At 35.0% G+C, this 14,385-nt stretch overlaps 1 protein-coding gene across 1 annotated transcript in view; it reads right to left on the bottom strand.

The window, feature by feature from the left end:
- The window catches only part of LRP1B (LDL receptor related protein 1B), a 579,931-nt gene that overhangs the window by 91,665 nt on the left and 473,881 nt on the right, over positions 1-14,385 (bottom strand). Inside the window, exons 63-64 of the mRNA XM_086750558.1 lie at positions 3,261-3,449; positions 2,316-2,464 (exon numbers count right to left, since the gene is read on the bottom strand). Coding sequence (XP_086606684.1) covers positions 2,316-2,464; positions 3,261-3,449 — 338 coding nt within the window. The remainder of the gene's footprint in view (positions 1-2,315; positions 2,465-3,260; positions 3,450-14,385) is intronic.

Here is a 14,385-nt window from a genome sequence, read left to right as displayed (position 1 = left end):
GGTGTCTGCATGAACACAGAAGGGAAGGAAATCAACAGGTTTAGGAGGGTAAAGACATTTTAATTTCTGTGACTATGCACTATTTTTTCATTTCTCCACATTTAAAAAATAATCGATTATTCAATAAAGTTGTTAATAAAAAGTATATTAAATTTGGTGCATTAGCTCAGTTTTATCTTTTCTGCCAAGAAAATTTAGGGTTTCACGGCCATTTATGTAGCAGGACCTATCACTGGAGCTACATCACTCTTGTACCACGTTGAGAGACGTGCTGTGTACCAGGCTGAGTGTGAAAGGCAGCTATTCTAAACTGTTAAACTGTTTCACAAAGGTATGCACCTCACAGCAGCTCAGCAGAAGGCCTCCAAATATAGAAGACAAACAGAAATTCAGACAATTCACATTCTTAGTATTTTCTACTTGCTAGCACAGGCTTCCTGCTGGTTAATTGTTTTTAAGCCTTGCTCTTCTCACTACAAGAGAGTGCAGGCTGTTAAAATAACTTTATGAATTTAATTCCAGGAAGTGGGTACTAATTCTTAGATGTTATTACACTCTGCATGAAAATGCTTTGATTCCCTTCTAAACTGGGCAATCATACGCTTTGCAAAATCAGGGGTCAGAGTCGCACGGATGTGCTTGGGACAGCCTGAGTTTTGGTGTTCTAGAGTATGATGTGTTTTGTACTAAACAATTTCTCACGTCAAATTAGCCGTCAAAAGACAGTTGAAAGTCTGCAGATGAGCAAGACCAGCGAATCAGCCATCCAACAACTCCTCATCAGAAACAGCTAACAGTAGGTGTGTTGTCAAGAGCGACGACATCATCAGAACAGCTATGATTTTACAGCATCGCCTGAAAACCTTAAGGAGCAAAGTGTATTTCTGCCACATCTCTGCATCTGATGCAGTCAGATTGATGAATTATCAAATGGTAAACAGATTTCAAAATTGGAAGGAAATGACTAATAACCAATGTCAACTTGTAACTGTCTGTCGGAAGCAGCTTCTTCTATTTAACCCTGCTCTCCTTTCTAGGGAATCCACAAGTGATAAAATATTGCTCCTGAAGGATCCAAGATGTGAAGTTATCCTTCAGTTCAGACTACCAATGAATTATTTAGAAAGGAGTAGAGCCACTCAATCAATAGTTAGCATATAAATTCACTGTGGAATAAGCTTCCAGTGCCATTTAAAGAAAATTAAAAAAAAAAAAAAAGTGCTGTTTTCTCACCAAATGAATTTGAGAAGCTAGATATGGGGGAAAAATAGGTAAGAAAATCCTCATTTTACAAGTGGTTTACATTTTCTTTTTTTTTTTTTCATCACCTAATGGGAACTAACAAGCAGACAATCTAAACAGAAAAGATACAATGAACATAATAAAATCACACCAAATACAACCTTAAGGGGACAGAGGAAGATACTGGGAACAATATTACTTGAATGAAACTGTACAGCATCTATTAAGACGATCACTGTTCTCTAAAAATTAAGAGTTAAACTTTCCTTTCCTTAATGAGTACAGACAAAATGCATCACGATGCAGAACTTTGTAAGAGATCATTAGCATACATATAATAAAATTGGACTACTAGAAAAGCTGGACTACTAGAAAGATTTTCAAGGCTGTACGTACTGTTAGAATCAATCGTCTGGGTAGAACAGTCCAAAGACTTATAAAAGTGGATCTCTTAGAAGAAATCAGTACGTTCTAATTAATCTAGCTTATATTTTAAGAAAAAAAAAAAACAAAACAAATATTTATTTCAAGTACTGGGGAATCCACTTCATAAATAATTCAATGTTTCAATTGATACAACTGTTAATTAATTGCATATTCTATCATTTCAATTTCAGCTACTGAATGGTTTTTAATGTAACCCTACCGTTTACCTACTTATCTAACAGGACTGAGCTTGTTTTCTTGTATTAATGTAAAGTTTGTTCATGCATGAATACTCCCAAATCATTGTTATACACACTTTGTTATCGTTGTTATACACACTTTGTATTTTTATGTTTCATATTTCTTACAAATGTTTTTTTTTTCAATGCAATATTTATGGTTTTAGTAGCTGTATTTGTTCTAGTGACTGCCAGAAACATTCGTATTTGAAAGGGAACAAGTTCTGCATTTGCAAGTCTATTTTCAACCAATAGCCTTGAAGATGAAACGCTTTAAATGCACCCATGAGTTACCTTGTCTTCAGCTCCTTTGACTTCCATGGGCACCAGCATTCGTTATTTAAAAGCAGGTGGAAACACAACAAAATCTAATCCCCACTCCCTCTCCTACCGTGGATATGCACTTACCTGGCTGGCAGTGCAGTTCGACAAGCACGTCTTGTTATCGGCAGCCAGGTAGAAGTTAGTGGGACAGGCACAAGTATACATCTTGCCAGGGGCTAGAAGGCATAAATGACTGCAACCACCATTGTTTACCATACACAAATGCTTAGACACTGTGGACAGAACAGGAAAAGAATAGCAGAGCCTATTATTTCAGTATACTTCAGGGTGTCTACTTTGTAGAGGAACAAAAATGTATTACACATACTGTTTTTATAATGGAATGTCTCAAATCAAAAACTCGTAAGAGGCAACCTTTTTGTTTTGCCTTTAAGTTATTCTTTTCTTTTATATGCAAAATTTAATTATTACTATGGTAGAGATTCAATACTGAAAGTGTGAGAGGAAGAAAAAAAGGACTAGGGTGGTTTTTTTTTTTTATGAGACAAAAAAAAATTAGCTTATCGAGGTCAAGTGCCAAATTGTATCCAGTTACAAATCAAATACAGGGAAATAAGAAGATCAGACGCAATCATAACACCTACATTCTCTGACATTCCCTCAGCCCAACAAGTTTCTAAATAACAGTATTCTTCTACCTTACTTCTCAAAGAATAAGGTTAAATGTTTTTCATAACACGCTGTTCCCGTCTTGGTAACTGGTAACTCGGACTGTAATGCAACTTAACAGTTCTGTACTACCAGTCAGTGCCTGGGTTAATTTTTAAGCACCCAAATTGCTATCTCATCACTGAACAAGGTATATCACATTTATTTAATACCAAATATACTTATAACATTAATCTCAGACTTCTGTTTAAAAATGTTAACTTATGAACTTCCACAATTTGAAACAAAATAGAAATAAAATAAATCACTGCAGATAAACAAGTTTCCACTAACTCAGCAACTGCCTACTAAGTGAAAGGCATCAGTATGCTGTACAAAAACCACAGACAGAATAATTACCATCAGGTTGCCTGTAAGAATGATACACCTGGATGTCTGTTATGGTATGCCAGGAGTTAATCAGCGACAGTCTGTCTGATCCAGAGGTTTTGTGGGCACGGCTGAGTGATTTGGTTTTCCCGTCTGACCAGTAGATGTAGTCTTCAAATAATGTTAGTGCAATCACCCCTGGAATATCTTGATTAGGGACTGTAAGAAGAGATGCTAAGATTAATGTTCACACTTGGAAGACTGCCAGTTAAAATATTCCATACTGCATGGGCTGACAGATACAACTGCTCTATAATGCCTTGAGAATAATTGTCACGACAGAATGTCAAGTCTAGAGAGTTCTTTATTATCAGTTATGATAAAGATGGATGGGGTACAAGCTCTGCTTGCCTAGAATTAGTTTGCCCAATCAGTGCTAAGGAAATGAAAGAATTTTTAGTTAATAAAAATTAGCTCCAGATTCTAAATCAATGACATGTTAAGCTTTAAAGCAGTACATAAAATAAATATAGCTTAACCTACTCTTTACAGAAGGCCAATATTAATTTGCTAGTTTAGAGGAATTAAAAGTTATTGGAAAATACTAAAAATGTAAGGTATACATCTCCAGATGCACTGTTTTTAACACCCTTTAAAACAACGGTATTTCATTTCAGCAAAATATACTGAATAGAGATATGGAGGCAGGGGAAAAAAATGTTTCGCATTGAAATACACATAGCAGTAAGAGGGTTTATTGCTCATTCCTAACATAACCAACCATACAATTAAAAATATAAACAAAGTGATGATAACACCTCATTCTTAAGGTATCACAAAATGATGAGTCAGTATCATTTTTAAAAGGATGGAAGGACAAGAGGGAGAAAAAGCTTTGACAGGTTCTTTATCCTACTGAATACTCTTTAATCCTGAACTATTTGTTCTTAGTAAACAAGCTGAACTTTTTTTCCTTTTAACGTATATAGCTGTAATCATAAACGTCGCAGGAGAATACCTGATGACAATGGTCAATTTGTACATTATAATTTTTTGTCGCTGAATCACTCTAATTACTGATAGATCTGAATAGGCTGATCAGAGCAGCCGAGTCTGACATTTTTAACCAGCATATCCTTAACACCTTTGCCTTGTTTCCTTAGGTGAAAATAGCTTCATCTTTTTACCTGGAATGTGCTTACATTGAGCTGGCAAGCCTCAAATTCCAGTTGGAACATTTCATAGTTCACTGACAACTGATGACTGATACTGAGTATATGGAATGACAACGTAGCAAGTTCCATTTTGCATACGATAGCCTTGCCGGTAGCAAACTCCAGCGCAGGGTATGTTGCCTTCTGGTCAAGGAAACCTTGCTTCTTAAACCTCAAATGATCTTCCCTTCTTGTATTTTTACAGATACCACAGCCATTACACTGATGTAACAGGATGATGTTCTTTTAAAAACCTTCCTAACACTTCAAGAAATTAGTTAAAGTGCAAAAAAATCTTAATTTTGGCACTTATTACATAGGCAACTTTGGCGTGGTTCCTTACACAGTATAGTACCCCCAAGAAAAGCTCCTACAATTTCTCTTATTTGTAGAACACATTGTGAAAACTGAGTCTACAAACTAGAAGTAAATCACTTTCCATGGCGATTGCTGCTATCCTGCTCCTCTGAGCAAGGAATGGAAGAATTTTTGTAGTACTATTACTTTTAATTTTGCCACCAAATAATAAATCAACTACAACAAAACAAGAATACAGAAACCATAAGTACAGGTATTTCCATTATATTGATTCCTTTTCCTCTTTTTCCTTATTTTCTCACCACTGGATTTATCAGAATAAATTGCAAGAAAAACCTCCTAGATTTAGGAAAACATCCAAAAGCTAGAGCAGGCTTTGTCTGCCCACTGGAAGATCTATATGTATCATCACCTAAATAGATCAACTACTTGGCACGTTAATTTTATCCCCACTGTGCTCTGGAGTGAACTGAATTCCCTTGGTGGGGAAAATAAATTGTAAACTAAGCAATAGTCCCCAGCTTCCCCCTCGACGTAGTGTGGAGCGTGGGGGGATCTCTAGTAGTGCAGACAGTGAAACGAACCCTGCGCCTAGTGGCAACTGAGCCCCAGCAGTCCAGTCTCAGTCATTAACTAGGTTTTTTTTTAATGTTCTTTTGCTTAACACGAATTATTTTCCTTGAATCTTCTTGAGAGATTACTTAAGCTCTGCATACATCTTTGATAATAATGAATTCAACTTAGTACTGCTCCAGAAAAGGCATGTATCTCTAATTTTAAATTTTAAAAGTGAATGATCTTTGAAATGCTTCAGCATAATTATAAATTGGGAATACTAATTATCATAACACATGCTTACTACCAGATTACTGCAATTAATTAAGGAAGCATAGAATTCACACATTCATGTCATTCAGAAAAAGGAAATTATAATTCTGAATTATTTCAGAATTATTAGTTCATCAAAATCTGTTTAAGCAGATCCCTAAAAAATCTGGATTCTTTCATGCTTTCTCTATTTCCACTCTCCCCAGTTAGTTACCTCAATGAACGTAAGTCATTCAATTGCTTTATTGTGCTATTACATTTACCATGGGATTTTGAATATATCTGAGCACAATCCATTGTGCTATCTTTATATAAGGAAACTGAGGTATACTAAGCAGTACTTTTTATTTTAGGTGGAGTATAAACATTTGCTATTGAATGTTTTCTTGTAACTTTTAAGTCATATGATTGTCTCACAGTACCAAAATTAAAGACAAGTAGGATTTTTTAAGTATATCTGCAAAACTGCAGGAAATTCCCCACTGATCTTAAAGGGCAGTTTCTAATGAGAATACAAACCAGGCTGACAGAAGAAACAGGAAGGAACAGCAGAAAGAGAAACTGCTACTGTGAGTGAAACCCTAAAGCTATCCATAAAGCTATTTATTTTATTTTTGCTTGAGTTCTGGGAAAATATCTCTTCATATAAAACATGACCCTTGCTGCTACTTTTGACATCAAATTAAAGATGTAAAAGATAGCACTCCAGTCTTTCTTAATAAAATAAATGTGCTTTTTCATTTGTCTGTTTTCATAGAATCATAGAACAGTTTGGGTTGGAAGGGACCTATAAAGCTCATCCAGTCCAACCCCCCTGCAAGGAGCAGGGACATCTCCAATCAGATCAGGTTGCTCAGAGCCCCGTCCAACCTGGCCTTTAATGTTTCTCTCTTGTTTTCTCCATTTTCTCTGTTTTCTCTTATAAAGAGCACGAAAACATATGAACACACATGAAGAGGATTTACACAGGAAAAATATTTTTATTTAGTTGTTATAATTATTCCCCATCAATGAAAAATGTGTCTAGCAGCCACCCTCTTTTTGACCATCCAGGAATGACAAGCAAACACCATATCCTGAGTTCACATGTTTAAGTAAGCGCTTACTTTTGTTTCTACTTATGTTTGTGGGTTGTCACACAATTTATCCTAGCTTCAATGGATTACGCATACAGCAGAATCCAGATGAAGCTTTATATTCATTAGCTAAAAAAGATTAAAGAAAATAAGATGTACTGACTTCATTCTCTCATCACACCTTATTAACAGGGAATCTAAGTTTAATATGTGGTGTAAAATGTGAAATACTACAGTTAGAGAGCTGTGTTTCAGAAATGTACTCAAGTACATTTTTCTTTAAGCCAATTTTGCAAGCACCAGATTTAGAAGTTTAAATCTTACGATTATCTTTACAACAAAACCACAATACATAACACAGTACAAGAAATATTATATTATCTTTTTCCTTTCTTTAATATAACTATGACAGAGCATATTTGTTTCTAAAAATTGGATTTTGCATTATTGCCACATATTGGTCAAAAGATGAAAATGTCACTGATTTAAACATTTGCAGATTAGGTTTAGTTTGTTGTGCCACTATTTCCGACCTCTAGATATGGAGAGTAGTTCATTCTCCAGAATGAACTTTGAGTAACTTTATAATTTTAATGGACTTCTATGTTACAGTCAATTTGTCATTAAGAAATGTTCAACACAAATTTGATCACAAGTCCTTCAGCAGCTTCCATCATTTATGGCTGTAAAAGCTACAGATATTCTTTTGTGACTATGAAACAGAGAAAGTTACTTTTAAAAAAAATCCATAAAGGAGGCAATGAATAGATTGTGTTAAATAAAATAGTACAAATAAATAAATGTAAATAAAAACACGTATAAAGAAAACCACACAGAAAGTAAGTACAGTATCAATGGATGCAAGTATTTTTTATAAAAATTCTTGTAAGTTGACCATAAGACTCAGTGTATTTTATTTCCGTTGGTACATCTGTAAAGACTGAGGGAAGTTTCCGAAAATAGGCATTCAATGGCAGCTAATTCTGATTTACTTTACTGTTTGAGGAATAGTTCTATCATAGCTCAGTATTATTTTTCTTTACATTTTAGTATATTATAAACAACGGAACATCAGAACTGCTGACATGTAATAGATTATAAAATCTATAGTTCATATCAACTGTGAATGACTCGAAAAAACACAAAACTGTGAGAGAATTTTGACATCTTATTTTCTGATGGAACAGTAAAATAATTTCTCATGTTCTTTATTCCTTATCTTTGAGGACGTCAGTGTTTCAAGATTTCAAAAATTACCGGCAGTGACAGCTACTGATTTATTTAAACGTATGTAGTAGAAGAAACACCCATTTTCTTTCTTCAGTCTTCCCTTTAACTTCAAGACAACCTTAGCTGCATTACACACCTACCTCTTCATAAATGACATACAATAGTTGCAATACTAATTATTAACCTCACAGTATATATTATGGTGTGAATCACAGTTTTAAACAAGAAAGCAAGACTAATTGCTCTCCTTTCTTTGGCAAGCACTGTGAAAATTGACTACTTCCTGCAGATTCAAGGTAGAGCCAGGTTAGTCATAACTGGTAAGTACCTCTGCTTCCACTGCACCATCTATTTTAAAACATTTAATCAAGATGTCTACTTGAAAACCCATTAGTAAGAAAGTAATATATTTCTTTTAACACAAAATCAGGTTACACCAACATAAGTGTCAGTTCTCAACCAGCAAATTCATGAAGAATTTAAATAGTCATATTTTAACACAGAGCCATGAGAATTGCACTCACTTAGGATTAATTACTTTCCAGAATTACCTACGCATTCAACAGGTCTTGTTTCTTTTATTTAAGGTTTCTCATAACAAAGTCATCCTATGCCCTCTATGAAAGTTCACAAAATCGGGTTGAATTAAGTTGAAGTCCATTCCATATCTCAAAATACTCATCAAAAACGACTAATAAAACAACCCACTTGCAGACTAACAATCCGTTGGATATTGCTCCAGCAGTCCATAAGTATTTTACTAGACCAAAACTTAATATACATGGTTTTTTTTCCCCCTCATTGTTAGAGCATCAAATCCTTAAATAATCCCTTGTAACTCATGCATATTACTTTTCTTTTTTTTCTCAGATGAAGAAATCTCGGTGATTATAACTGAAGTACCATTCAGTCAAAAAAGGGATGACAGCCCAACTGCAATAGGACTCAGACTCCATCACCATGGACATGACCACCGGACAGCTGCTATAGCGTAGTGGAAGAGGTGAGAAGTGCCTTTAGCCCCTTTCATGAATCCTTGCCTCAACAGTATTATTACTCAGCTGACTACTTCCACTAAGTCCCAAATAGTTATTCCAGTGACTCAAGTTTCTTACAGCTTATGATATAGTACATCTCAGAACATGCCAGGTTTCATATACTGCAACATACACTACATGTCTTATACGAGTAAAAAATGCTTTACTTTGTGCCAGACACAAAATCTTATTAATTCAAAAACTCATACTTACTTGATTTTCAAGACTCTGCTCTTTTTATTTGTGTAATAAAATGCATTATGGAGGCATATTCACAACTTATTCAGCAATTTTGAGGGACAAAAAACATGGAACACAAAATCATCACCCTAAGTAATTTCTGAGGGAAAACTGCACCTGAATTTGCTTTTGTAATTCCTTTTCCTACCACAGCCTCCTCCTACCAGAGATGGGCGAGTGCCTCGCAATCCCTCCTTTTCTAACAGGCCTTCTATCGCCACCTCTAGTTCTCTACTAGGGTTTCATTTTATACATAAATTATGGATTCTGTGACATTGAAAGCTAATGCCGAACAGTGCTTGACCAAACAACAATAAGATGAGAAATGTGATAAGAAGAGAAGGCAGAAAAGAGAAGGAATGCATAGGCCTATCAGAAAGCTGTGGAAAACAGGAGGAAGAAAAACAGGTGGGTAGTGAAAGGGAAAAAAGGCGAGACTTGCAACAGATCAGAAGCTGTGGAATATAAAAATAATCAGATACCTGAACACAAATTAAAATGACAATAGATAACATACTAAAGGGAGATAAAGTGCTGCATGAACTTAAGGGAAGAAAAGCCATATATCTCTGTAAGAGGGAACACGATTGTGTAGACACATGAGAAGCATGCAGACTTAAAATGTATTTCTCTCTCTCCTGCATTTTGTACTAACTTTGATCCACAAATTCACATACTGTAAGTCATATCTGAGATAAAAATGTCTACTTTTCTCTTATGTGAGCTCTGTTTCCCTTATATTTTCCAAGTACCTCTACTTAAGCATAAAAAGTGTTCATTTGATTTCAAGGGTGAAAATCATACCATCTAGGACTTCTTAACCACAAAATATGCTTACTGAAGAAGACATACAGAAGAAGCGAAGCCCAGTCTCACTCAGCTCTTACGAACAACAACAACATCTCATTGTCAGCTGGCAAAATCCATGGCCAAGAAAAAGGGCCTTTAAAAAGGACAAATGCTGACTTCTTCTAACCAGTAAACACTACAAAAATAAACGGACTCTCATGTCACCAAGGTTTGATTGGCATTCAGCTCCTGTTCAAGCAGAAGCTGGTTGATTGCTTCACTTTTGAGCTAGAAATAGATCTGTCCCTTCTATTTCCAAGAAGAAGAGACCAAAACTTTGCCATGTCCTTGTGCTAAGCGTACAAGAGATTTGGTGAAAGATTCTTGCTATGCTCCTTCCACAATGCAGTCACCCAGCTAGAGCTCCAGTGCTGGTAAGTAACTACTAAAGGTAATTAATTGTTGTTAAGTAATATTTTAAATTACTTTCTTCCCCCACCATGGCATTAGAGAAGTTTCTGTTTAGGAATTTTGACTCCCAAAGACATAAATATTTACATTGGTGGTCAAATCTTTAAAAAAAACTGCTACATTATTTTGCGTTCCAGTCTCTGAAACTCGTGATATCCTGAACAGCAATAAAATAAAAATAAAAAGCCTACTGGCATCTTGACCCAAATAGACCCAGTGATAAACTCTTAGGAAGAATTAAGAATCTTCTAAAGACAATTGCATCAAGGAAGAACAACACTTAATAAGAAAATAGCCATTATATCTACAAAAACAAATAAACTTGGAAATTGCTGATCTTCTCTTGTGCTACAATTACTGGTCTATACTGTCCTCTTTTCCATTTGAACTCCCTTGTAACCATTTTTGTCTCGTTTTGCATCCAACATGTAAAATCTTCAAGACACAGTCGCTATTTTTTATTTCCGTACAGTACTTATTCCTGCTATTTGCTCCTTTTGATAAAGAATTTGAAGTGCTTAGACAATGAAATTAATAATAAATAATGACAATAATGTCTATGAAGCTTGTTAAAAACTATATAATTTTGGCAGATGTAAATAAATTTAAGTATATTACATTAAAACATTTTTTTTTAAAAAAGAGAAAACATTTTATAATCACTATTACTTTTACTAAATTGACGCTGTTTAAAAAACCCAACATGTCAAACTTAATGAACACAAAAGAACATTTTTCATATATCAATTGCAGTAACTGAAGCCATATTTCACAGAAAAAAAATAGATATGAATACACTTTTAGGATGATATTATTGACATTTTAAATAACAACATGTGCACATACACCTTTCTTTCTGCAAATGTAATATATACATTACACTTCTATACTATGTTAAGTATGGAAGATAAAAGTACTAGCATTAAGTGGTAAGGTATGTAATTGAAATTGTGAAAACTGAGAATGTCTCAGTACAATAAACTCACACAAAAATTACATCCCAAAACTGATATCACAAAAGAAGCAGGACATCTGGACTTAAAATTAAATCTAAAGATCTTAAGGCAATTTCTGAGCTATGAAAACTGCAGTATGAAACTATGAAAAATGCATAAATCTGCAATATAAATCTGTTCCTGTAATCTTAGATTACTTTTACATTAGGACAATTTAATAAATAACTGGATTTCCTCTTTTATACAAGTCTAGTGGTAGAGTTCTGTATTAGACACAAATATTCACTTTCTACTTAAGAAGCCTGTACAGTTAGCAATTTTTGAAATCACAGGTGCTAAAAATAATAAATAAAAATGTTATAATTCCCAAACCCCTCTTACTAGATACTTTAGAACTTGCATTTATGTACACCCATTCTGAAGTTTGTAAACACTTGGCCAGAAGTCAATTCTGAATAAAAGTTTTTTTCAAATTGAAATACTATAGGAAAGTTTCTCTCTGTTAACTATATTACAGCTAAAGAAGTTATTTATGAATACTCAATTCATTTAAGGTTCAACACTTCTTCATCACTTAATTTTCATGCCCCTGTAAAACAAAGCAACGCAGTGCTCAACTTCTGTTTTTACAGTATAAAACATCAAAGAACTCGACACAGTTAAGGACTAATCTCAGCTCAGAGAAGCTTCTGTACTTCCTAAATGGGACTATCAGATTCCACTTTTATAGTTTCATTATACTGAAATTCTCATCTTCAAAGAGTGAAATGGGAAAATGGTAGGCACCTCTGGGTTTTAAGAGCTCTGAAGGATAGGAAAACCTGCATGAGGCAATCAGATACCTAGGGAACTGCGAAGCTTGCATCTCCTCTGGGCAGTAGGAACCAAAAGCAGCTGTTAAGTCTAAGAAATTCTTAAATGTTTTTTTTTTAAAGCTCACAGAAATAAACGGGCTTAGTGCTTAGCCAGATTAGTGCTTCAATGCTTGCTTAATCATTTACTGTGCATAACATTTGTGAACGCTGCGGTGCTAAATTGGCTAAGCTCTAAAGACAGTTTACATAATCAAGCATTAAACTTCAAATAGATAAGCAAGGTCATTGCTGCCCCTAGTGCCAAGAAGAGCTCCCAAGTACTGTAAGATTTCTGGCCTAGTTAGCATGTTTTCAAAGTTCTTACTAGGACCCTCTTGACAATCATAAAACCCTGTTTCTCTATTGAAATGCAGAGGAATTTTACAAGAGAAAAGTAGCAGATGTTCTCTTTTCCTGAAAGAGATTCGTAGGAAAGAAAGAAAAAAATACTTGTTGCAGAAAGTGTTAACACTAATACCTACAGTGGCAAAATACATGTAAACTCCCATTGCATGGAATAACCACTCCTTGGTTTAACATACAGCACATCAGTAATTAGCCTAAGATTGTCCCGTTTGTCCTCAAGAAATGTCAGGCGCAGAGCACTGAACGCTGCCGCCTCATACAATAGCATCTCTTAATGATATAAGATTCACCCATTCTGACATGATACTGATTTGCTGGGTCTTGCAAAATCTCTGTGGCATTTTTTGATACATTTTGTAACAGGTAATTTAAAATGCAAAAAAACCCACATTCTCAGAAAAAACTCACAGCACACTAGCGTTATCCTCGAAGGTCTCAGAAATAGGTGAAAAAACACTTAGTTTAGGATAAATAGCACTTCAGATTGCATCACTCACATGATTTGCATTTAGACTTTTTTTTCTTTGCTCCATGAATATGTACTTTATACTCATTGTATTTGTGCCTGTATGCTGCTCTGTTTGAAAACGGAAAGGATGAAATAAACTCAACCAACCCTTAGTTAACTTTGACAACACAGTGTCTTGAAATGACAAAGGAAAATGTACCACGAGATCCATGTGAACAATACATCTTCAAGAAATTTAAGAGCTTACCAACATGGATTACAGTTTCTCATATCAGAAAGCTAGAAAGGATCAGTTTCACTTCCTCTAAACCCCAGCCACTGAACCTCCTCGAGTTTCCGTTAAGACAATTAACCTGTAACGTCTAAATTTTATCTTCCAGAAATATGTCTAGTCTTGTGCTGAAACATGAAAAAATTTATTTGGTAGTTTGTTCAGGCAGATGGGGGGAGGCAGAGAAAGATTCTGATTAAAGACAAATCGATCACAACATAGGAGCTTTGCAAAATTTCTCAGGGCACTCTTTGGAGCACCTAGAGGCATGTTTCATCCTTTTCAGACACCAAGATTTCTATCACTTCTTTGTTAAATCCACAGAAACTTTTCTACAACTTGATTTTGGTTTGATAACCATACATTTTGAGTGAAGATCCTGACAACAGAAAGTGACAAACAGCATTAGTTAGGGAGAATATCTTCCTCCCACATAGTTTTAAATACTTCAGATTCTTTCTCCCAAAGCATGTTTCTTATCACTTGAATATTTATGCATCATCTGTACCTAAACCAGACATGTCCTCAAAAGTAGTACGATACCAGGTTTACAAAAAGTCACTATCACTTTTGGAGCTTGCCTCAGATATTTAACTGGTACCAAATTTTTATATGTTTTCATTCACCAATGGAAATGGTAAAACTATCAGGCCTGAAAGCCTACATAACATCTAATAATACTTGACTTTAACACTTTCACTATAACAACCTAGAGTCAGACATGCTCCTTAAATAGTCATGAACGCATTCAGTTGTCTAAAACTAGCAGTGATGGCGCTCCATTGAATGAGAAAGAGAATTTGTTGTACGAAACTGCTCTTCACTGGTACCAGTTGTGGCTTTGTGACAAATTTGCTTCTTCTCTAGCTTCACATATCCTCAGGGGAAGACATCAACTCCATGAAATTAAAAACATTTCAAGTTGATTTTAACCACTCCAGAAAGAGAAATCCACAGGTTGGAGATCAAGGCAATGGGCACCAAAGACAGTATGACTAGAATTTTGAAGATATCTTCTGAAATTTAGTGATAGGGC

The sequence above is a fragment of the Chlamydotis macqueenii genome, chromosome 6 (assembly GCF_036417535.1).
Source record: "Chlamydotis macqueenii isolate bChlMac1 chromosome 6, bChlMac1.mat, whole genome shotgun sequence".
In the NCBI taxonomy this organism is placed as follows: domain Eukaryota; kingdom Metazoa; phylum Chordata; class Aves; order Otidiformes; family Otididae; genus Chlamydotis; species Chlamydotis macqueenii.
This window is presented reverse-complemented; position numbering and strand designations above follow the sequence as displayed.